The following is a 25,643-nucleotide window of genomic DNA, read 5'->3' as shown; positions in this document are numbered from 1 at the left end:
AAAACCCCCTTGGATCATAGAGAAATACAGACAAAAAACAAACAAATTGATGGAATTGTTAACATGGCTACAAAGTAATATGGTTGTGTTTGTAACATAGGGTGGTATTGTAGTAGTACATGACAATTCCATATAGGATCTAGTTGAATATGTGTGTGGTAGTAAAAGCTGGTACTCAACTGATACCTTTTGCTCATTCTACTCATTGTGTCATTGTGTGTTGTTTGGTAGTTAGGCTACAAAGCAGCCATGGGCCTATAGTAGAAACGGAAATTCCATATTAACGGAAACGGAAAGTTCCGTTTCCACGTGTGTTCCACCGGAAAACACAATTTCCGTTTTTGTTTCCGTTTCCGCATAAAAAATTCCATTTCCATTTCAGATTTGCAAATTTCTGTTTCTGTTTTCATATTTCCTCTCCATTTCCTTTTTCTCTGGAAAAGCAGAAACTTCCACTCCATTTTCATCCCTACACATGGGCGATGGCTGAAACACTAATTGACCGCCCATGCTTTGATTAACCTCATAAGACCCCTTGCCAACCACAACATTGGTTACCCCTATGAAAAGGAAGAACAAAAAGCAAGATGACTCGCTAGAACAAAGCACCATAATAATTTGCAAACTAAACAAGATTTCACTAAAAGCATGGCGTCATGCCATTTGCCAAGGATACAACATGAAACATTTAACAAGAAATGATGATCGAGCACTATACATCCTTGCAGGAAGATGCATCATACAGCTCATGATCCTTATTGGATTTGGCACCAATTATTGAAGGCAACATAAACACTCCTTGGCGGGCTTGTCAGATGCAGCTCTTTGGCATAACTAGTTAAGCCATGACGACTTGCGCAATTTCGGCATTGTTCTTGGTGCACAGATCGTGGCATCCACTAGTGCAGCGTTCCGTGGCATCTTTCCCTACATCGGTATGAAAAATATATATTAATTAGGTGATACATCATACTCCCTCCGTTCCTAAATATAAGTCTTTTTACACATTTCAAATGGATTACGACATACTAATGTATGTAGACATATTTTAGAATGTAGATTCACTCGCATTTTATTCCGTATGTAGTCACTTGTTGAAATCTCTAGAAAGACTTACGGGAAGAGAGAGAGTACATGCGAGCAATGAGTTATATAGGTGGGACTTTTACTAGTACTACGAGAGTTCCTGGGGGACTGACTGATGCATGCATTTTGTTTGTATATTGCAGGGTTATTGCCTAGAGATTTGTAGCAGCATGCGCACGTGATGGTGTAGGTTGGTGTTAGTGATAAACCAAGTGGCAACCAAGATCTCGAGAACCTTACCAGATGGAGTTACTTTGTTGCACAAGGAAGCTGTGCACCCCAGCTTGCAGTAGTTGACGGCTAATTCCCGGTAGGCAGCACAGCAGCGTATATGCAGGTAAATGTAAGCAAGCAAAAATTAAATACATATCGATGGAGCTCACAAGCTAGCTAGTAATTAAAAACAGGTTCCATCCATCCATCTATTCTTCCTACCATGCACAAATAGAGCTAGACAGGTATATTTTAACTGGAGTTGCAAGCGACGGTGAATGCAAAACCGAATTAATATGTACGACGAAAAGCAGGGTCCTTCATTTCACATACCTTGCAGTGCTGTCTCTATATCTATATAACCGGACTTGCATTCAAATCCAGCAGCGTCTGATACATAGCCATCAGAAGCACCGCAGCACTCTGAGACGGTGCTATCAGATTTTTCGCGGCACTTAAAATAGGTAGGGACGGAGTCTAGATGGCAACAACAGTGGGATGCTTGTACTTGCTGGGTTTGCTGGAGTGCCACAAGACCCACAACTACGAGCATCAACGCCAAGGTCTTGACAATGTTGCCTCTCATAGCCATGTTCAATTCTTTCACACACGGTGATTGAAATGAATGACGCTGAGATGAAGCAACACCTCGGCACCGCCACTATTTATAGGAGATCTGGCTGGAGCGAGCTAGCCACGCATCTAAACTTGTAAGCTAGCCGCGTGGTGTGCATGTGCTAGCTGCTCGATTACTCTGCTACTTTGATCCTTCTTTAATTTTGCTGCGGCATGTTGTCATCTGTCATGTCGGTGGTTCGGCCGGCCAACAGTCATGGAGGATCACATAAGATATAGTACATAGATATGCTGCGTCGATCGAACGGGATACAATATACACGCATGGTACACGCGCGCCGATCAACTACGGATCGTGATCGACCGCAGTGCAATAGGATAGTATTATATCAGATGCATATTCAACTGGGCATGTACAACATGATTTCTGTTCGAGATCTCGACTTCACGGATAAGATCGTGGATTTGGCTCACTACTGGAATCCACTCGCCGAGTGCTAGGAATACCCAACGAAGGCCTGCAGATACTCGGTAAGAGTGTTGCATTCGGCAAAATGCACTTGGCTTACCCCCTTTGGCAAAGCCAGTCTCGCCGAGTGTGTTTTTTCCGGACACTCGGCAAAGATTTTGCCAAGTGTTTATTTGGGGCGTTTGATAAAGATTTGTGCTTGATAACAATAAGCTAAAGGAGGATGGAAACAACGGCAAAAGGTTGATGTACTGAGTGTAAACAGTTGACAAAGACTGACTTTGGCAAATCATATAAACATGAAAGCAAAAAAAAGCGAGATGCGCTATGGCGATGAGCTCATCATGTTGACCCACGAGCACGAATAGTAGTTGGAGAGCTGCATGCAAACGAGCCAGTGTGTTGCAAACGCGAATGCAAGTTGCACGCCATGATTGTTGGCACTAGGTCCCGATATACGTCGCACTACTCGTAGACGAGTACTTTCCGTCGGAGTCGTGGACGTGGATCGATTCTTGGCTTGAAGACGTACGTGGAAAGCTAGCTAGTTGAAACTAGCAATCAGCCGGCGGCTACGTACAAGTCGCCGGAAACACAGACGAGAGAACACACGAGTTGATGGCTAAAGGCCCGTGACGTGCCTTTGTACTTTATTGCTTTTAATTTTATCTGATTACAGGCATAGGGTACAACTATATTTATACTAGTACAAAGCTAGCTAACCCAAACCTACTCGGATGATTGCACCAAGTCCGTGCCGGACTGGTCTGCCGTGGTTGATTCCAACAATCACCCCCCCCCCCCCCCCAACCACGATGTCCTCACTTCACAGCTTGGACGCCGATCCTTCCCCGCATCTCCGTGAACTTTTGTCGCCCCAAAGACTTGGTCAGGATATCTGCAAGATAGAGCAATCGTGGACTTGTTGTCAACGTAGAGCACCACTCCTTCCGGTTCCTTGTCAGTGAGGTCACCGAGTAGCCTTTCTAGCCACACACCTTGACCTGCCGCGGTTGCAGCTGCAATATACTCCGCTTCACAGGATGATAATGCGACCACCTTCTGCTTTTGTGATAGCCAACTCACTATGCTTCTTCCCAAGAAATATGCCACGCCCGAGGTACTTTTACGGTCGTCAATATCTCCTGCCAAGTCGCTATCACTGTAGCCAAGTAGCTCCACCATCTCCTTCCGCTTCTCTCTCAAATAGACACAACCGAAGTTAGTTGTCCCTTTGATGTACCTGAGTATTTGTTTCACAGCTGCCCAATGTTCTGTCGTGGGTGCTTCCATAAAGCGACTCACTACGCCAACGGAATATGCCAAGTCTGGTCGTGTATTCACAAGATACCTTAGGCTTCCAACCACACTTCTATACTCCGTTGCATCAACCACGGGTGCTTGGCTTTTCTTGCTAAGTTTAAGTCGAGGCTCCATTGGAACATGACTTGGATTGCAGTCCTCCATGCTACAGCTTTCAATAATCTTCTTTGCATATGCTTCCTGGCATAGTGTGATTCCCTCCGGTTTTTGATGTACCTCGATCCCGAGATAGTAAGTCAAGAGCCCTAGATCACTCATCTTGAAAAGCTCCTTCATTTGTAGCTTGAATCTAGCAATCTCCTCCTCATCTGCTCCAGTTATCAAGAGATCATCAACATAGATGCCCACTAGGAGACGATCCTTGCCTTTACCTCGCTTGTACATAGCATGTTCCAGTGGACTTTTCTCAAAACCAAGAGAAACTAGTGTACGATCAAGCTTGATGTTCCACGCCCGAGGAGCTTGGCATAGCCCGTACAATGCCTTGTGTAGTTTCAACACCTCGTGCTCCTCTCCTTTTTTGATGTAACCCGGTGGTTGCTTCACATATACTTCTTCTTTCAACTCCCCGTTCAAAAAAGCAGATTTTACATCCATGTGATGTAGCTTCCAAGATTCTTGAGCCGCGAGAGCTATAACTAGCCTCACCGATTCCATCCTTGTGACAGGAGCGAACACTTCCTCGAAGTCTACACCTTGCTCTTGCACGTATCCTTTGGCTACGAGCCTTGCCTTATACTTCACCAAGTTTCCTTCGGCATCTTTCTTGACTTTGTACACCCACTTGAGCCCTATGATTTTATGGTCGTTGGGTGGATCCACGAGCTCCCATGTTTTGTTGTCTTGGATCGATCCCAACTCCTCGTCCATAGCACGACGCCAACACTCCTCCGTGTTTGCATCTTCAAATTTCGTCGGTTCCTCGACGCTAAGCACACACCGCCGTCCTCTTCCTTTAATTTTCACAGGATTTACTTTTGGAAGCACTTCCTTTGGATATAAATCCACCACTGGTCGAAGACGTACTGGTGTCGGCGGACGTTCCCTTGTCTCCTGTACAGTCGAAGACGAGGAATCATCATATGAAGTTGCCACACTTCCGTTTTCAGGCGATTGGAGCACCCTTGGGCTGGCTACACGTCCACCAGGTGAACCACGTGAGATTGGTGTACGTACAGGAGAACCAACAATCCCATGCACGTGGCCTTCTGGCCCTCTTGACGCAATGTGAGGGCTACGTCCTGGGCTGACTTCTCTGGACTCTGACTCGAGTCCATCTTCAGGTCCATCAGTTGGGCAACTGGATGGGCCGCTCCCCTCTGACACGTTCTTTTGGCCAGCTGAGCGAGCGCTACCAGGGGCGCTGCGTGCGTTGCTGCCTGGCGTGCCGTACGCAGCTTCGTGCGCGTCGGCCGCCACTGCTTCTGGCGCGTGCCTCGCGCCATCGTTTTTTGCCGCGCCGCTCGCGATGCTTGAAGTCTTCGGTTGATCACCAATGTCTGCATGCTCGTAATCATTGTAAACAACGTTGAAAATTTCATGGGAAGACGGGTATACCGGCTCGGTCGAGTTCCAATTCCATGACCTCGCTTCTTCAAAGACCACGTCACGCGTCACAACCACCTTATTGGTCGAGGGGTTGCACGCACGGTATGCCTTTGTTCCCTTTTCATAGCCAACCAACACCATTGGAGTACTCCGATCTGCCAATTTGCTAGTATGCCCGGTCACTGTATTCACATGCGCCACACACCCGAAAGTGCGAAGATGATCAACCGTGGGCTTGTGTCCGTACCATGCTTCGTACGGCGTCATCCCAACCACACTCTTGGTTGGAGCCCGGTTCAGCAAATAAACGGCCGTATTGACCGCCTCACCCCAAAACTTGCCCGGCATGCCTTTACTCTTCAGCATGCTTCGTGCCATCGCTACCACAGTCTGATTCCTCCGTTCCACAACACCGTTTTGCTGCGGTGAATATGGCGCCGTAAGATACCTCTTGATCCCTTGAGCTTCGCAAAATTCCGTGAATGCACGAGACTTGAACTCACCCCCCCGATCGGTACGGAGGGCCTTCAGCTTGGCTTCAGATTCTACTTCAGCCGCCATCTTTATTATCCTGAAGGCTTGCAAAGCTTGGTCCTTTGTCTTCAACAACACGATCCACATGAATCTGCTGAAGTCGTCGACGACGAGCAAGAAGTATCTATTTCCGGCAGGGGTGGCCGGTGTAATCGGTCCGCACAAGTCTCCGTGGACCAACTCAAGAGCTTTACTCGCTCTAAAGTTTCCCTCTCTTGGGAACGGGGCTCGCCTTTGTTTTCCAATGAGACAACCGTCGCACACTTGGTCAACATGATTGATGCACGGTAGACCACGTACCATCTCCTTTTGTCCAAGTTGCCGAAGAGCCTGGAAATTTAGATGACCGTAGCGCGCGTGCCACTTCCATACCGAGTCGTCCATGCTTGACAAGAGACATACTGGATCCACACGATCTAAGTTGAGGACGTAAAGCCTGTTTGGTGACCTCTGCACCTTCATAATTAGCATCCTCTGATGGTCATACCCCCATAGATAGCCATCTTCGAGCACAATCTTGCAACCACGCTCCTCGAGCTGACCAAGACTTATGATGCTGCTCTTTAGCTTAGGAATATAGTACACATCCGTGAGTACCTTGTGACCGCCGTTCTTCAACTCAAACAGGACAGTACCTCGCCCTGCGATGTCAACGGTCCGTCCGTCGCCGAACCGAACCGTGCCTCCCACCGAAACACTGAGCTCAGAAAACTGGTCCTTGTCGCCGGTCATGTGGTTGCTAGCGCCCGTGTCGAGGTACCACACGTGCCTCGACGTGTTCATCCTCTTCTTAACGTGAAGATAAACTGCCTCCTCTATGAGCGTGACAACCTCTGTAGCCGGCGCCTTTGGAGCTGGACTGTCCTTGTCCATTAGCTCGCATACTTCGACCATGAGCATCATGTCTCCATCATCGCCTCCTTTGGCCAGGAGAGCTTTCTCCTTCGGTGGTTTCTTGCACTCCGACTTGAAGTGCCCCATGATGCCACAGTTGTGACACTTGATCTTGCGCTTGTCGAACTTCGTCTTCTTCGGCGCGCCGTCGCCGGCGTTCTTCTTACTTTGTTCTTTTGGCGCACGATCTTGGCGAGTGTTGCTGCTAGAGCCCTCGCCTCCTCTCCTTGAGTCCAGCGCCAGCCACTGAGCCCGTGTGAGCATGACATTCTCATCGTTCCTCCCATCCCCGAGACTGTACCGCATACGCTCGTCGTGAGCCTTGTAGCATCCGACGAGATCGTCGATGGAGAGAGTCTCGAGATCGACGCACTGCTCGATCGCCGTGACAATTTGCAGGTACCGGGGAGGGGCTGCGCGCAAGAACCGCCGGACAACCGAGGTCTCCGTGAGGTTTTCACCAAGCGCGCGGATCCGATTGACGAGAGTAGCCACCCGTGAAGCGAACGCATCCACGGGCTCATTGTCGCCCATGACCAAAGTCTCATAGTTCCTTAGGAGAGTTTGGAGATTGGCTTGCTTGACGCGGGTGTGTCCCTCGAACATGAGCTTCAAGGTATCCCACGCTTCCTTCGCCGTTTCTTTGGCGATCAGGTGTTGGAGGACATCCATTGGCATCACCGAGTAAATCGTCGACGCCGCCTGCCGATCCTTCCGGTGGTCGGCTCCCTCCTTCTTGAACGCGTTGCCTCCTGGGTCGACCGCGTCCCATAGCTCGTTGGCGCGGAGACCACACTCCATGAGGGCCTTCCAGACCCCGAAGTTCTCGCGATCAAATCGTGGGTACGACGAACTCGCCGGAGTAGCAAATACTTTAGCCGCACCGGAGTATTCTGCCAGTTGCTTGTTCTTATCGTCGTCTGCCATGATCCTCCGTTACTAGAAGACCAACCTTGCTCTGATACCAATTGTTGGCACTAGGTCCCGATATACGTCGCACTACTCGTAGACGAGTACTTTCCGTTGGAGTCGTGGACGTGGATCGATTCTTGGCTTGAAGACGTAGGTGGAAAGCTAGCTAGTTGAAACTAGCAATCAGCTGGCGGCTACGTACAAGTCGCCGGAAACACAGACCAGAGAACACACGAGTTGATGGCTAAAGGCCCGTGACGTGCCTTTGTACTTTATTGCTTTTAATTTTATCTGATTACAAGCATAAGGTACAGCTATATTTATACTAGTACAAAGCTAGCTAACCCAAACCTACTCGGATGATTGCACCAAGTTCGTGCCGGACTGGTCTGCCGTGGTTGATTCCAACAATGATGTGCATCTGCTGCTCCTTTGGTCATTAACTGGGTGACGCATCCGTGCTTATGGTGTGTCGTGGTGGTGCTTGGACCCGCCAGCAGTGCCAGAGAGCTAGATATAATAGACACGACCCAGATCCAGATCCAGATCGATCGCAGTGCTCTCAGTAAAAGCGTTGGGGCCGGTACGGACCCAGATCGATCAGAGTGCTAATTGAATAGGGGGTCAGCGATCCACAGTTCCCGATTTCTGTTTAAAGCAAGATGCGCCGTGTCTCCTTGGTCTTGAAATTGCACCCTTCCTATAGTTTGAAAGCAAGAATTTCTTTCAGCCACATGTTTTGAGATCTGGGTTGCACGGATAATATCACGGATCTGGCCCATAATCTTGAGATGGTCGGAGCATGCTCCTGCTTACAAGTCCCATCAAGTTGCTATGCGTTAGAGCATCTACAGCCGGGTGCCCCAAATCAGTGTCAAACGTCCGGATGGCCCGCCCGGTCACTACCGATTACGAAAATTTGACCCAGACGGGCACCCTAAACGGGACTCAAACGCCCGGCCTGACCGGTACCCCTCATATTCAGCTCAAATATGAGGCGGATATGGGCGCAACCGGGCGCACCCGCCACGTAGGACTGACGATGGGGTCCCACGCGGAATCGCTTGGAAACCCAGCGGTCCGACGGACGCCTTCTCCGTCACCGCAGTGTGATCGCCGCGTGGCAGCGCTTCGGCTCGCCGCCCAAGGCCAAATCTGGCTATTTAAGCCTGCCAACGTCCCCCAACCCTAGCTCATCCACCTCCTCCCTCTCTGCGTCGCCACCCGAGCCCATCCGCCGCCTCTCCCCCGCTCTCCCACATTCTCCGGCATCGCCATTGGTCCGGCACAAGATCATGACGTACGCTATGCTGACGCCGGAGCGCTGGAGGCAGATAGCGAAGGAGATCTAGGCGAGGCGGGCTGCCTGCATCGCTTTCGGGCTGCCTCCGGAATCGCGGAGCCAGAGAAGGAGGAGGAGGAGCAGTAGCCAGAGGAGGAGGTGGGAGAGCAGCTACCGGAGCCGATGGAGGTGGCGGATGGCGGAGCAGCAGGCCATCCTGGAGTCCATCCAGGATGAGGCCTATGTGGAGGCCAACAGGCAGTTCCTCCGGCAGGAGCAGGCGGCGTTCGACGCGCTCTTCGCCGAATTTGACGCGGAGATAGAGAAGGGGGAGGCTGGAGCGGAGCTGCCGGAGGCGTTGGAGCTGCAGTTGCTACCCATGTACCCGGAGCCGGGCACGGAGATTGTCGACATCTCCGACGAGGTGCAGCTAGATCATCTACGTAGTACGTAGTTTTTTTGTACTTTGCATGCTTTTGTATGGATTTGAGAATCTAGTATGAGATGTCCGGATGTAGTTGTGTAAATTTGAGGGCTGCCCGGTCACTGCCCGCGGACGCGCCCAGCCGCGTCCGCGTGCTTTTGAGATTTCATATTTGTCATATATTTTCTGGAAAAGGAGGAAAAACCCCGGCCTCTGCATCAATCGATGCATGCAGCCATAACATATTTATCATATGCGGCTGTAGATGCTCTTAGAGCATCTATTTTCGGACGCCTAAGACCCCTCTCGTATGTTGGTGGATGGCCCGATCAATGGCCGGTCAGAAAAACCTGTCCCAGACATACGTCTTAAACTGGCCTCAATCGACCGGGATGACCGGCATGATGCATCCTATTTGGCGCTTCAGTGACCATTTGCAACGGGCTCAAGCACCTCCCGCTAGGCCGGCCCATTCTACGTTTTTTCTTCTGTTTAAAAAACTCAAAAAAGGGGTCCGACAAGTGCAATCCACAAGGATCTTTTCCTTCCGAATGAAGCACACTGACCACTACGGTACCTCTTCGTTTTGTGAATACCTACTTCATGTTATATATTTCTATCTATGTATAGGAAATGCCCTCCCCCCCCCCCCCCACGTTTTCCCTGTTTTGTTCCTTTTCTTTTTTATTTTCTGTTTCTTTTTTCTTTTCTTAAATTCATGATCTTTTTCCAATCAATGATTTCGTTTTCAAATTGATGAACTTTTTCCAATTTGAATGAACTTTTTTTAAATTCAGTTAACTTTTTCAAAATCAACGATTTTTTTAACATTTTGGTGAACTTTTTTAAAAAATCAATGATTTTTTATTCAAATCCGATGTTTTTTTCAAATTTTTTGTACTGTTTTCAAATCCGATGAGCCTTTTTCAAAATTCAGGATCTCTTATCAAAATTTGTGAACTTTTCTTCCAAAATCGATGAACTTTTTTTCAAATCCGATGAACTTTTTTCAATATCGATGATTTTTTTAAATGATAATTTTTTTAAGAATCAGTGAACTTTTTTTCAGAATCGATGAGTCTTTTTAAAATTTGATGAACTCTTTTCAAATTCGAGGAGTTTTTTCCCAGTTTCAATGAACTTTTTTAAAATTCAATGAACCTTTTCAAAACCATAAACATTTCTGATTTCTCAAATTTTTCATTTTTGTGAATTTTCTTTTGTTCTTTTTTAAATTCAACCGAGGTGAAAGAAACACTCTTTTTTTGGCAACAGGTGAAACAACGCTCGAGCAAAGCGACCAGGGGTAGCGATCGATGAAGCGATCGAGCGCTCGTCACATGGGCCGGCAAACGAGCACGCGACTGTCAGCGCCATGTAGAGGAGCTGGCGCCTACATCGTTGTATAACAGCTCCCGACCGGCACCCATCATATCCAGTCAAAATATGAGGAGGCCCTGGCGCGATCGGGTGCGTCCGCCAGGTTGAACCTAGCCCACTGTAACATCCCCAGTAAGTTAGCTACAGTGGCCACATGGTAATCATGCCAAGTCATCAACTTTACATCCTAAGAAATGGAGTTAAGAAATAATTCAACTCAAATTCAAAATTCAAATAGTAAGTGAAATTTGGGAATCTCCAAACTTGCGGGCAATATAGTTCATAATTTTGGAAATAATCCATAAGAAATTATGGTAGGGGAAAACAACAACACTTGCTTGCTCATTTGGGAGCTAGCACCAAAAACAGTAGCCTTTAATCCTTTTGCAATTAAACAAAATTCAAATGAAATTTTCATGCCGCCAAACTTTTTGTGGCAGTACTTGATAGTGCCTAGTATTTATTCCGGCCAATGGTTCTTTTTGCAAAAGTCATTTAGTGCAAGAATTAAATGGAAAATGGAGAGGAAATAAACAGAAAATTAAAAAGAAAAGGTTACAAAAAGGGCACCGTGCCACTAGGCCTTGGGAAGTCACAGTGCGCCCCAGCCCACTGTGGCCGGCCTTCCCTTACCTCCCGCAGCGCTGGGGGGGGGGGGGGGGGGGGTGTCAGCGCACTACACATCCATGGGCGTGGATAAGAATGCCATAAACCGCCCCTGGAAGCCCTAAACGGACACTAGCCCCCCTCCAAAACTTTCCCCTCTCGCAGCTCTCTCTCCGCTCCTCTGCTTGCGCTCCCGCAACCGCCCGAGGATGCACCGTCGTCGCCGTAGCTTGCCGGCGTACACTAGTGCAGAACAGGCCTTTATCACCGGTTCGTAAGGGCCTTTAGTGCCGGTTCTGCAACCGGCACTATGGAGTGGAGACTAAAGGCCCCCCCTTTAGTACCGGTTCGGCACGAACCGGCGCTAAAGTGCCACCACGTGGCACGAGCCAGGCCCGGGTGCTGGTAGACCATTAGTACCGGTTGGTAGCACCAACCGGTACTAGATGTTTGGGGGGGGGGGGGGTTGGTTTTAATTTTTATTTTTCCATTAATTTTGTGTTTTCCATTTAATTCTTTTTTGTTTGCTGGTATTTTACGATACTACATATTGTACACGTTATGCATATATCTCTACTTCTAATGTCTCAGTTGGTGAATAGTCTTCATGATTTTTTTTCGTCTGGTTAATTTTTGTCCGGTTTATTTTCTCCCACCTCCCACCACCCCTCCCATGTTAATTTTTTTTCTTTTTTGCACTTAAAACCGAATCGCGTCTGATACTCATTCTATTTATTCGTGCTTGATTTGGCAGGTGCCGATTCAATTCAATCATGTAATATTTGGTAATTAAGAATTCATAAATAATACCATATACTCCGTCCGTCCCGTAATATAAGAACTTTTTCAAGCTTTGTTAGTTTGAAAAACGTTCTTATATTATGGGACGGAGGGAGTACATGAGATCACCTTCCACACAGATCACCTCCCTCTTCGATTTATTTCTCTCACCGGTTTCCTTCCATACTTAGCTCCACTAGGAAAAAAACACAACCATCGAAGCCACGCCCTCATGTGATCATGTATCACAATGAGAAAACTCCTTATCTCTACTCCTAATGAAACAGTTGGTAGTCTTCGTTCCATGGTTTTTTTTCGTCCCTCCTCCCACCTCCTACCTCCCTCGCAGGTAACGATCCCCTCGAAGAAAACCCAACCAAAACCACGTTAGGAGGGAGCGATGCCTCTAGGTAGTCCCCCGCATGCCAGAGAATCGAACGAAAATCGACGACTCGCACGCACGAGCGAGCGAGGCGATCAGAGTGCCCTCGATCCCCATCCAGGTCACAACAGATCCCTTCGCCGCCGCCCTCGCACTCGCATCAAGCGCCCTCGATCCCTGCGCTACCTCCGTTCGCCGCCGCCGATCTCGTCGCTACGTCGACGACAAACATTTGACGCCGCCAAACCCCTTGTCATCGTGGATCCCTTTGCAAACGTCGAGGTCATCTTATAGGGCGCAAACACCGAGGACACCGCCGCCGCAGTCGCCACCATCGCGGAAACCCAGGGTAGGGCGGTCAGCGAGGAACGGCGCAAGGAGGCTGTGCCGGCCATGCCCTACCCTCCTCTGTGTGCTGGTGGTGGCGATGCGGCGCGTCATCGACCGTGAGACTAGCAAGCCCGAGTACCGTTGCGTTTGCGCCTGCGTCGACACGGCCGCCGACGGCGATTGCGGGAGGACCAAGTGCGGCGTCCGGTACGCAGGATTAGATCGCCACCTGCCCAATCCTCATCCGGCCGTGGTGGCCGGACGTGCTTCAGCTGCCCCGCCCGAGTCGAGGGCCGTCAGGACCGCCTCCCAACCATTCGACGGTTTGGCTGACTCGAGCTGGGACACTTGGTCTTGCCCTGCTGCTTTCCTCGTCACAGGAGGTAACGCTCGCTCGCCCAAAGTATTATGTATGTTCTTTACCATGGTACATTAGTTAGCTATAGGAGATGACATCTTTGTGCTTTTCTTATTCTTCCTGAACACGCATATGAATGTTTGTGCATTGAGACGACAGGTCTTTCGGATCAACTATTCCCTGGTCTGGCTTCGCCTTTTAATTTGACTGAATATCTACTTACGCTCTTCAAAATTGTTTCTGTGAGTTTCTTTAAAACCTATTTGCGCACCCGGCTAGATCATACAGTTGTTAAAGTATGGAGTTTTTTTATTAGATCTGTTTATCTCAAGGCTTTGACATGTCGGCTTCGTTTAGAAAAATTTAGAGCCAGCATTCAGCATTTACTCAAGGGAATACTCTATATATCGTTCAATCTCGGTGTAGGTCCAATTTCTTGGAAACAGTTTCAGTCAATGCCGGGTCGAAACCCCTTAAACTCAGCAAGTAGCTTTCTTCCTTTGTTCAAATCTCATTTCATTGACGATATATTGTGCTGCATGGAGGTAACGCTCGCTCGCCCAAAGTATGATGTATGTTCTTTACCATGGTACATCAGCTAGCGATAGGAGATGACATCTTTGTGCTTTTCTTATTCTTCCTCAACACGCATATCTCTACTCCTAATGTCTCAGTTGATAGAATAGTCTCCACGATTTTTTTTCGTCTGGTTAATTTTCGTCCGGTTTATTTTCGTCTCACCGCCCACCACCCCTTCCACGTTAATCTCTTCTTCTTTGCACTTAAAACCGAATCGCTTCTGATACTCCTTCTATTTATTCGTGCTTGCTTCGGCAGGTGTTGATTCAATTCAATCATGTAAATATTGTTGGGAAACGTAGTAATTTCAAAAAAATTCCTACACACACGCAAGATCATGGTGATGCATAGCAACGGAGGGGAGAGTGTAGTCTACATACCCTCGTAGACCGTAAGCGGAAGCGTTATGACAACGCGGTTGATGTAGTTGTACGTCTTCACGATCGACCGATCCTAGCATCGAAGGTACGACACCTCCGCGGACTGCACACGTTCAGCTCGGCGACGTCACACGAACTCAGGATCCAGTAGAGCTTCGAGGGAGAGCTTCGTCAGCACGATGGCGTGATGATGGTGATGATGAAGTTACCAACGCAGGGCTTCGCCTAAGCACCGCTATGATATGACCGAGGTGGAATATGGTGGAGGGGGGCACCGCACACGGCTTGGAACAATCAACTTGTGTGTTCTAGGGTGCCCCCTGCCCCCGTATATAAAGGAGCAAGGGAGGAAGCCGGCCGGCCCTTGGGGCGCGCCAAGGAGGGGGGAGTCCTCCTCCTAGTATAAATAGATTTTCTCGTAGAACTGATCATATATATATATATATAATCGAATGTCTCACAACCACCATTAATTATTCACACATACACATGTATATATATATATATACAATTTCTCCTACATGTTGCCTTAGTGCCTTCGGAGCACGATGACAAGTGGTTCATGGGGGCGGTAGCGGGTAATAGTATTCTCCTTTGGGATCTATGACCTGGTCGAGCAAAAATCCCGCTATTTCCTCTTGAAGTGCTCGTATGCGCTCCTCTGATAGGAGCTTGTCCCGCACCTCTTTGAACTGTTAAGAAGGAGATTAATATGCATGTGTATTAGTTGTGTGACTAGATATCGACAATCATGTAAGATTTGTGAATAGTGTTCTGGCAAACGTACCCAGTCCTGTCTATCAGATCTGCTCCTTCCGGACGCCATCATTCGAATGTTCTCGCAAACGTAGTATGCACACACTTCAGTCCCCAGCACCTGCTTCAGGGCCTTTACGACAAAAGAATTTAATCAAATAATAATTAATCAAGCATGTTAATTAATTAATAGTATTGAAACAAGAATTAAAGAGATGGTAGCTAGCTAGCTAGTACTACTTAATTATTTACCTTGGGTCGATACCAACATAGCTTTTGTCGCCATTTTCCTGGAGTCACCTTGATGTACTTTGCCCAAGCCCTGCCCGCCGGCAAAGAAAATTAATAAAGGGGTTACTAAAAATAGTTCATATCAGGAAATGACGAACTAAATAGGCCGAGATATAGTTAATAATGATTGAAATAACCTGTCGACTATCCCCTTCACGATGCTGTAGTCACTATTTTTTTTAAGTAGTGAGTCCAGTACTTCAACTTTTCCTTCGTCAACTTTAATGTCTAACAAGATCCAATGAAAGCTGCCTGCGCTTACGTTTGCATGTATAAATTAAGCGGGCATGTGCATAACACTAATCAACTATAACCCTAAACCCTATACACTTATTAACATCTAGCTAGTAAGCAAAAACAGAATTTGTAGTACAAGACAGTGTGACCCACTCGAAGTTGTAAGGAAGTAGTATATCTTCATTGCTATTGAGGCGCTTCAAGAACTCTAGCATGCATTTCTCTACATCTTGTCTACACCATTCCAATTTCCATGTGTATTCATTAACGGTATTTGGGTCAATGAACCCAATGCCATAGCGTCCAGCTTTTTTCATTTCATACATCTTCATCCTGCATAATACCACAGAAAAGAATATATAGTGAGGATATATAATTACAGGTAATTAATGATCAATCAATGAGCACTAGAGCTAGCTTGAGACTTAAATTACAGAAAGAAATCACTTACAGACAATAGCAACTGACGATAGATTTGTCGAGTGCATCTTGATTGAATAACTAAAATAGTTCTGAATACTCAATGGCCAGAGCTTTCTTATGGAAGTAATGATCTTCCTCGACTTGCACCATGAGGGACTCTCGATTGGAAATCTTGGTAATTTTCATGTACCAATCATGCAATTCATACATTCTCGTTGGGAGGTTCTTGACCTCCTCGGGCTCGACCAAAGGTTGGCCCCGGACATATTTCCGTTTTATTTCCTCCTCTCTAAGCGGAGGCATGGGCTCGATCTCGAGGAGTTGTCCAACAGTGATCTTGAGCATTTCAGCCTGCATTATATGCTCCTCGGTTATTACCACATCGCCCAGCTCGGGAACGTAAACGGTTTGCCCACAATAATATTGGGCGCGCGTACTCTCATGTGTTGTTGGCACAACAAGCGGGGGGGTCGATTGCGCTGCCTGTTCTCCCAGCTGGGGAACGGTTTTCCCGCATTTTTTGACAGCTGCTTGTTGGCTCGAGCTTGAGCTCTCTTCTTTCTGTAGTCGTGCTCGATGTGCCTTCTTGATTTGGCGCTCATAGTCTGACTCAACAGGCTTGGGAGCTGGTTGTCTAGCCATACGAATGAAGTGGTCAATCTTTTGCTCAGGCACTTTCTCCCTCGGTGGCGTTGCCGGTTTCGGTCGAAAATGAGCGTCCACTTCGGCCTGCACTATTGCATCGTTTTGCTCCTCGGTCATGTCATGAGGCCTCTGAGGAAGAGGAGCGACGCTGCTTGGACCATATTTATATCGCTTGTCTTCGCCTGTACTTTCTGTACTACCTCGACTCATACCGCTACACACCATAGCTGCGGCGTGTCTCTTCTGCGATTGCTTAGGCGGCGGAGACGGCTGACGTGGCTTAGTTGGAGCAGGAGGAGTGGCCTGACGCTATGCCGGACTTGAAGCAGGAGGTGTGGCCTGACACGGTGTCGGACTTGAAGCAGGAGGTGTGGCCTGACGCTGTGCCGGACTTGAAGCAGGAGGTGTGGCCTGACACGGTGGCGGACTTGGAGGAGCGGGAGTCTGCTGACACGGTGGCGGACTTCGAGGAGGAGTCGGCAGACGCGGTGTCGGTGGACTTCGAAAGATGATGCAATCCTTTTTCCATAGGATGAAACGATGTATGGCCTCTCCCAGTGTTTGCTCGTCGTCACCTCCAGGAATGTCAAGCTCTAGCCCCGAATATGGGCCCACCACCTCATCAACCAAGACACGAGCATAGCCCTCTGGAATCGGGGCGCAATGGAAGGTTGCTTCGGGGGTAATTGTAAAAGCAACGACGTTCGCCACCTTCATGGATATGTTCTTCATTTTGTAGTGTAGCTCACAGTTAGTGTTCTCTATGATGTCATCCATAGGGTATGTATCCAGCAGTGCGTCGCCCGGGGCGGAACCAACGCTGCTTCTTGGCATGGATGGGACGGTGCTATCCAATGCTGGATGATCATCCGCTTGCTGCTGCCGCTGCTGAGACCCCCTTTCCTGGCTAAGTGAGTCGATCTGCTGCTGCTGCTGCTGGAATTTGAGTGCCAAGTCCGCCTGCCTTGCTTCTAGGCCTTGAAGGCGTTCCGCGTCCTGCTTCCTCTGCTCCTCCTCCAGCTTCCTCTTCTTCTCCTCCTCCATCTTCTTTCTTGCACGGGTCCTGTAGTCGTCGTTCCATTCCGAAAAGCCCTCATACCAGGGAATAACACCCTTGCCTCGTGTTCTTCCCGGGTGTTCAGGATTTCCCAGGGCGCGCGTAAGCTCGTCGTTCTCTCTGTTGGGCGTGAACACCCCCTTTCGAGCATCTTCTATTGCGTCAAGTAAATTTTGTTCTGCTCTGTTTAGACTTGCCTTCTTCGAAACCAGGCCTGTCTTCGGGTCCAACGCCCCCCATGCACATAGAACCAAGTTCTGCACCTGGGGGGCCAGCTCCTGGTAACCGGAGTGACCCCTGCATCCTCCATCTCTTGCTCAGACTTACCCCACTTAGGCATTGCCACCGCGTAGCCACCTGGACCCAGCCTATGGAACTGCGTCTTTTTTGCGGCATTGGCCTTGTTTTTTCTCGACCGTTCCTTAGATAATTCTGATTCCTTGAATTTCATGAAAGCGGGCCAGTGTTCTCTTTGCTTCTCAAGTGTTCCCTTGAATTCTGGAGTCTTCCTTTCTGCAGTGAGGTAGTTGGCCCATACAGTTTTCTTGTGGGTGTTGAATGCAATTGCCATCTTCTTAAGAGCAGCGTCCTTGACTTTCTGCACATCTGCATCAGTGAAATAATCTGGTAGGGTGAAATGTTCCATCAGAGATTCCCAAAGCTTTTGGTTTGCTCTGTCGTCGACCCAAGTAACATCTGGGCGTTTAGTTTTTGGCTCTTTCCATTCTTGAATGGAGACCGGGAGTTGGTCCTTCATAAGAACTCCGCACTGACGAACGAACTTGCTCGCAATGTTCTTAGGCGTGAGGGGTTCGCCATTAGCTTTGATGGAATCTATGTTGTAGTTTACACCCTCCTTCAACTTTTTGCTCGGGCCGCGCTTTGTCCTGCTGTCTGTAGAAGCAGATTTGCTCGATCCGGAGGGCTGAAAGAAGAAAGATTAATTCGTTAATATATCTTCAAATAAAAAAACATGTGATGATCACTAGATGCCTGCTTATATAAATATACCTCGCCGGTCTTTGTTATTTCAAGATCAACATTGTATTCGTCATCATAATCATTGTCTGCGTCATCATAATCATAATCATAGTTCATGACTTCATCAGCTCGGTCGTCGAGATCAAATATCTTATCATCACCCTCCCCGGTATTGTTCAGATATTGGGAGCCGTCATTTGCTTCATACAGATCATCTGGCCTGCTAGGGCTGTGTATGATCTCGAACAGGGCCTCTTCTCCCTCTCTGCCGGTATTGTCCGCCATAGCTTTTATTTAACTAATACAGAAGAAATATAAAATAATTTAGTATTCAAACTACAATGCATGGATGCAATCAATAAGGAAAAACTGAATCATATAGTACATAATATGCATCGTCTCGAATAATATATAATCTCGAATACATCATCTCGCATAATATATAATCTCGAATACATCGTCTCAAATAATATATAATCTCAAATACATCGTCTCAAATAATATATAATCTCGAATACATCACTGGCTAGGTAGCTAATAAAGATCGAATACTATAGAAGAATCTAGGCCACTCGCGGTTCCTGGGGCGTGGGCGGTGGACACCCAAAGACAAGGAACCATCACAGGATTATATCTCCGGTCATCTGCCCAAAGAACCTGCCAGGTATTGGAGAACCTGACGTCCATAGCAGCCATGTAGCGATGGACGTGCTCGTCCTCCTCCCTGACACGACGACGCACCACCTCCGGCGGGGCGGGCTCCCTCTGCACCGAATGTGGCCCACGCGAACGCCACCAAAGGAGATCAGGGTCGACGACGGGACCCGAGGCCGGGTTCCTCACCAAGCGTCGCGCCCCTCCAGGTAGCACCTCCCAGTGCCAGCCCGGCGGAGCCCAATCCCGGACATGGGTCCTCTGAAGCAGGACGTCGTCGCGAACGGGTCGACGGCGAGGATGCGGGCCGGGCATCGTCGAAAACAAATACTATATGCCGCAAAAGTAAAGTAACATTTTTTAAATGATTGGATTGTGATTTCTTATATGCAAATTCTAAATTTTATAACTAAAAATATAATAAACTAAAAAAACATCGACCATATCTAAAACTAACATTTCTAACATTTCTATAACTAAAATTGTATAACTAATTTTTCTTTAACATTTCTATATAACAAACATTTCTATAACATTAATACAGAAAAAACTAACATTTCTATATATAACTAACATTTCTATATAACTAACATTTCTATAACATTAATACAGAAAAAACTGAAAAAACTAAAAACTAATAACTAATAACAGAAAAACTAAAAACTAAAAACAGAAAAACTAAAAACTAAAAACAGAACAAAAATTGTGTATGTGTGTGTGTGTATGGTGTGTGTGTGTGTGTGTGTATGTGTGTGTATGTGTTGTGTGTGCAGGCGATGGCGACGGCGAGCCAAGGCGACGGCGCCGGTGGCGCGCGCGGCGGCTTCGATTGGAGGGAGAGGAGAGGGGGGACAGAGGCTCACAGCGCGGGCGAGGTCAAGGCGACGGCGACGCGGGCCGGTGCGGGGACGGGGACGGGCCGGTGACGCGGACGGCGCGACGAGGACGGGGGCGGCGCGGAGTCGACGGGGACGGCGGACGGCGGAGGCGGCGGTGAAGCAGAGAGAAGTGGGAGGAAATTGACGAAATTTTCGTAAATGTTTCTTATATAAGATGGTCCTTTAGTACCGGTTGGAGCCACCAACCAGTACTAAAGGTCGACTTTGGCCAGGCCAAGCGGCGGGAAGCGCCCACCTTTAGTACCGGGTGGTGGCACCAACCGATACTAAAGGCCCACCCTTTAGTACCGGTTGGTGCCACCACCCGGTACTAAAGGGTGTGCGCTGCCAGGTGAGGGGCGCAGAAGTTTAGTACCACCTCGCTAGTTGAGGAGCGCCAGGACCAGTTTATAAGCCCCGACGCGGGCACTGCATTGAGCTCCTCACAATAGCAGGCCTTCTGGGCCTACCTCTCCTACTCTGCCTGTGGGCCTACTGGGCTTGCGGGCCTGCATCCTGGCCCAACTACAGGTTGGGTTTCTAGTCATATGCAAGCCGCTCTGGCCCAGTAGGTGGGTTTTTTTATTTTCTTTTTTTTTTGCTTTATTTATTTTTGCTTTATTTATTTTTGAGTTGTTTTTTTGCTGTATTTAGAGTTTCTTTTGGAATATTTTTGCTTTAGGTACAAAAATTTACAAACTTTCTGTTAGTGCCGGTAGTTTACAAATTTGAATAGTTTACATTTTGAATTATTTGAAATTTGCGTGAATCACTAGTTTGTGAATAACATAACTTTGAATATAGATTTTCAGTGATTCTTTTTTCTTATGTTTAATATTAGTGTGTTTTATCATTATATTCAATTTGGTAATGCTTAGGTTATTTAAAAAATGAAATCCCTTTGTAACGGATGAGTTTTCGTCCGAAACCCTGATACTTCGAAAGAGATTGTCCATTTTATACACGAAGTGCATCCAGTTTTTGCGGTAACCCTCTCTACTTTTTTGTACATGCTATGTGTTTGAAATTATGATACCATGCCAACTTTCAACCTTTTCTGAGTTCATTTGAAATGCTTTTCAATTTCAGGGTCATTTAGCTGAAAAAATCAGTAAATTCATGAAAGAATTTGTTTGCACATAAAATTTCTTCGCATTTCAAATGCCAAAACACATAACTACCCTAACTATTATAGAGATTCCCTCCTGGGTGTGAAACACAGAAGAAATTGATGATAGTGAAGCTGGTCACATCCCAGATCTTTGGGTGTGAAACTTTTTCTTCGCGTATGTCCCTTTGCGCCGTAGCCATGGAAAATCTTCATCATTTAACTGGATGCTCGGGTCAATATTCACTGTAAATGGAGCAATTTCATCAAACTTTTCATAATCTTCTGACATGTTTGTCTTGTCATCCACTCCCACGATGTTTCTCTTCCCAGAAAGAACTATGTGGCGCTTTGGCTCATCGTATGATGCATTCGCTTCCTTATCTTTTCTTTTTCTCGGCTTGGTAGACATATCCTTCACATAGAAAACCTGTGCCACATCATTAGCTAGGACGAATGGTTCGTCTGCATACGCAAGATTGTTGAGATCCACTGTTGTCATTCCATACTGCGGGTCTTCTGTTACCCCATATCGTGTCATATTGACCCATTTACACCGAAACAAAGGGACCTTCAAATCACGTCCATAGTCAAGTTCCCATATCTCCTCTATGTAACAATAATATGTTTCCTTCCCCGTCTTGGTTGTTGCATCAAAGCGGACACCACTATTTTGGTTGGTGCTCTTCTTATCTTGGGCGATCGTGTAAAATGTATTACCATTTATCTCGTACCCTTTGAAAGTCATTATATTCGAAGATGGTAACTGGGACAGCGAGTACATGTCATCTTCAATAGAGGCGTCATGCATGGTACGTGTCTGCAACCAGCCGGCGAAACTTCTGGTTTGTTCACGTGTAATCCAGTCATCAGACCGCTCCGGGTGTTTGGAGCGTAGAAAATTCTTGTGTTCGTCCATATACGGAGCCACCAAGGCGGAATTCTGTATAACTGTGTAGTGTGCTTCAATGAGAGAATGTCCGTCCTACATATTTTTTGATTCCCTCCTAGCGTGCCTTTTCCATCCAGTCTGCCCTTATGCCGCGATTCAGGAACACCAATCGGATTAAGGTCAGGAATAAAGTCAATACAAAACTCAATGACCTCCTCATTTTCATGGCCCTTGGAGATGCTTCCTTCTGGCCTAGCACGGTTATGAACATATTTCTTTAAGACTCCCATGAGCCTCTCAAAGGGGAACATATTGTGTAGAAATACAGGACCCAAAACACTAATCTCTTCGCATAGGTGAACTAGGACGTGCGTCATGATGTTGAAGAAGGATGGTGGGAACACCAACTCGAAACTGACAAGACATTGCACCAAATCATTCTCTAACCTTGGTATGATTTCTGGATCGATTACCTTCTGAGAGATTGCATTGAGGAATGCACATAGCTTCACAATGGCTAATCGAACGTTATCCGGTAGAAGCCCCCTCAATGCAACCGGAAGCAGTTGCATCATAATCACGTGGCAGTCATGAGACTTTAGGTTCTGGAACTTTTTCTCTGCCATGTTTATTATTCCCTTTATATTCGACGAGAAGCCAGACGGTACCTTAATACTGAGCAGGCATTCAAAAAAGATTTCCTTCTCTTCTTTGGTAAGAGCGTAGCTGGCATGACCCTGATGTATGCCGTCTTTTCCATGCATACGTTGCTGGTCCACCCGTGCCTCACGTGTATCTTTTGTCTTACCATACACGCCCAAGAAGCCAAGCAGGGTCACACAAAGATTCTTCGTCACGTGCATCACGTCGATTGCAGAGCGGACCTCTAGATCTTTCCAATAGGGCAGGTCCCAAAATATAGATTTCTTCTTCCACATGGGTGCGAGTCCGTCAGCGTCATTCGGAACAGGTTGTCCGCCAGGACCCTTTCCAAAGACTACCTTCAAATCCTTGACCATATCACGTACATCAGCACCAGTACGGTGGCGAGGCTTCGTCCGGTGATCCACCTCACCTTTGAAATGCTTGCCTTTCTTTCTTACGGGATGCCTGCTCGGAAGAAATCGACGATGTCCCAGGTACACATTCTTCCTACAATTGTCCAAATATATACTGTCGGTATCATCCAAACAGTGCGTGCATGCGCGGTATCCCTTGTTTGTCTGTCCTGAAAGGTTACTGAGAGCAGGACAATCATTGATGGTCACGAACAGCAAGGCCTTTAGGTCAAATTCTTCCCCCATGTGCTCATCCCACGCACGTACACCTATTCCATTCCACAGCTGTAAGAGTTCTTCAACTAATGGCCTTAGGTACACATCAATGTCGTTGCCGGGTTGCTTAGGGCCTTGGATGAGCACTGGCATCATAATGAACTTCCGCTTCATGCACAACCAAGGAGGAAGGTTATACAAACATAGAGTCACAGGCCAGGTGCTATGGTTGCTGCTCTGCTCCCCAAAAGGATTAATGCCATCTGCGCTTAGACCAAACCATACGTTCCTTGCGTCATCTGCAAACTCCTTCCCGTACTTTCTCTCAATTTTTCTCCACTGCGACCCGTCAACGGGTACTCTCAACTTTTCGTCTTTCTTACGGTCTTCTCTGTGCCATCGCATCGCCTTGGCATGCTCTTTGTTTTGGAACAAACGTTTCAACCGTGGTATTATAGGAGCATACCACATCACCTTGGCAGGAATCTTCTTCCTGGGGCGCTCGCCCTCGACATCACCAGGGTCATCGCGCCTGATCTTATAGCGCAATGCACCGCATACCGGGCAAGCGTTCAAATCCTCGTACTCACCACGGTAGAGGATGCAGTCATTAGGGCATGCATGTATCTTCTGCACCTCTAACCCTAGAGGGCAGACAGCCTTCTTTGCTTCGTACGTACTCTCAGGCAATTTGTTGTCCTTTGGAAGCATATTCTTTATCATTACCATCAACTTTCCAAATCCCTTGTCAGATGCACCATTCTCTGCCTTCCATTGCAGCAATTCCAGTGTGGTGCCCAACTTTTTCTTGTCAGCTTCGCAATTCGGGTACAACAAGTTCTTGTGATCCTCTCACATGCGCTGCAACTTCTTCTTCTCCAAATCACTTGCGCAGTTTCTCTTTGCATCGGCAATGGCCCGACCTAGATCATCAGCGGGCTCATCTGATGCCTCTTCTTCAGCTTCTTCCCGCATTGCCGGCTTAGCTTCTTCCCCCATTGTTGTATCATCGTATTCAGGGAACCCATCGCCAGGATAGCTGTCGTCGTCCTCTTCTTCTTCAATGTCTTCCATCATAACCCATCTTTCTCCGTGCTTGGTCCAAACATTATAGTGGGGCATGAAACCGGACTTAAACAGGTGGACGTGAATGGTTCTTGACGTAGAGTAATTGTGATCATTCTTACAGACTAAACATGGACAAGGCATAAAACCATCTGCCCGCTTGTTTGCCCCAGCGGCAAGCAGAAAAGTTTGCACGCCATTAATGAACTCGGGAGAGCATCGGCCATCGTACATCCATTGTCGGCTCATCTTCATTACACAACACCGAATAGACCAAATTAATACAAGTTCATACATAAAGTTCATACAAGACTTAAATGCAACAAACAAATAACTCTCTAACTAAAGAATTTAAATGCAACAACAAATGCGATCAAGATCGCAACTAAGGTAACAATTGATCCAACAGCATAATGATACCAAGCCTCACTATCAATGGCATATTTTCTAATCTTTCTAATCTCCAAGCGCATTTTCTCCATCTTGATCTTGTGATCATCGACGACATCGGCAACATGCAACTCCAATTCCATCTTCTCCCCCTCAATTCTTTTCAATTTTTCTTTCAAATACTCGTTTTCTCTTTCAACTAAATTTAACCTCTCGACAATAGGGTCGGTTGGAATTTCCGGTTCACAAACCTCCTAGACAAAAATATCTATGTCAACTTGATGGGCATAATTTGTCATAAACATGAAATGCAACAACTAGTTTTAAAAGAGAATATACCACATCCGACATAACAAGGACGAGGGCCGACGAGGACGGATATCAAAACCATGGCACTATGTATAACAAACAACGTACGGGTAAGATAATTATACGAGTAACTATATATATCCAAATCACACAAACATCAATTTGGTAATGTAAAACATTCATGAACAAGAGGCTCACCACAAGGTGGTGCCGGCGACGGAACGGTGCGGGCGATCGACTGTGGTTACGACGGAGATTTAGAAGGCACTAAGTAAACCACACCTACATATGCAAACTAAGTGTTAGTTTTGACCACAAATTGCATATAAATCAAATACTAGCACATATATTTTCTACCAAATTACTAAACTCATAAATTAATCACTATACAAAGCATTGCAAGAGCTAATCTAGCAATGAGAGATGAAAGGACAAAGTTGCTAACCTTTGTGATCATTTGAATGGATGGGGGCCTTCAAATCTTGACAAATTTTGGGCAAAATGTGTGATGAGCTCGAGAGGAAGAGGGGAAGAACAGAGAGGAGAGGGGAAAGGGGAAGAACAGAGCGAGCTCGGGTGGACGAAGGGTTTATGTAGGACGACCTTTAGCACCGGTTCGTGCCATGA

At 47.1% G+C, this 25,643-nt stretch overlaps 1 protein-coding gene and 1 pseudogene across 1 annotated transcript; both read right to left on the bottom strand.

Annotated features, from left to right (window-relative positions):
- Nucleotides 1-588: 588 nt before the first annotated feature.
- LOC109747992 (probable thionin-2.3) lies at nucleotides 589-1,946 on the bottom strand. Its single transcript, XM_020307045.4, has 3 exons — nucleotides 1,633-1,946; nucleotides 1,327-1,386; nucleotides 589-927 (listed from the first exon to the last, which is right to left on the bottom strand). The coding sequence occupies exons 1-3, from the start codon at nucleotides 1,889-1,891 to the stop codon at nucleotides 839-841; spliced, it is 408 nt and encodes a 135-aa protein (XP_020162634.1). The 5' UTR covers nucleotides 1,892-1,946; the 3' UTR covers nucleotides 589-838.
- An 11,478-nt stretch (nucleotides 1,947-13,424) lies between these two features.
- On the bottom strand, nucleotides 13,425-24,566 carry LOC141026645 (uncharacterized; annotated as a pseudogene).
- Between the last annotated feature and the right edge of the window lie 1,077 nt (nucleotides 24,567-25,643).

This window comes from Aegilops tauschii, chromosome 1 (assembly GCF_002575655.3).
Source record: "Aegilops tauschii subsp. strangulata cultivar AL8/78 chromosome 1, Aet v6.0, whole genome shotgun sequence".
NCBI classification, from domain to species: Eukaryota; Viridiplantae; Streptophyta; class Magnoliopsida; order Poales; family Poaceae; genus Aegilops; species Aegilops tauschii.
This window is presented reverse-complemented; position numbering and strand designations above follow the sequence as displayed.

Coding starts and splice junctions, on each gene's coding strand:
- LOC109747992 (XM_020307045.4), bottom strand. CDS start 1,891: ATGGCTATGAGAGGCAACATTGTCAAGACCTTGGCGTTGATGCTCGTA. Junction 1,387..1,632: donor TATAGAGACAGCACTGCAAG/GTATGTGAAATG, acceptor ACCGGGAATTAG/CCGTCAACTACTGCAAGCTG. Junction 928..1,326: donor CAACAAAGTAACTCCATCTG/GTAAGGTTCTCG, acceptor ATACCGATGTAG/GGAAAGATGCCACGGAACGC.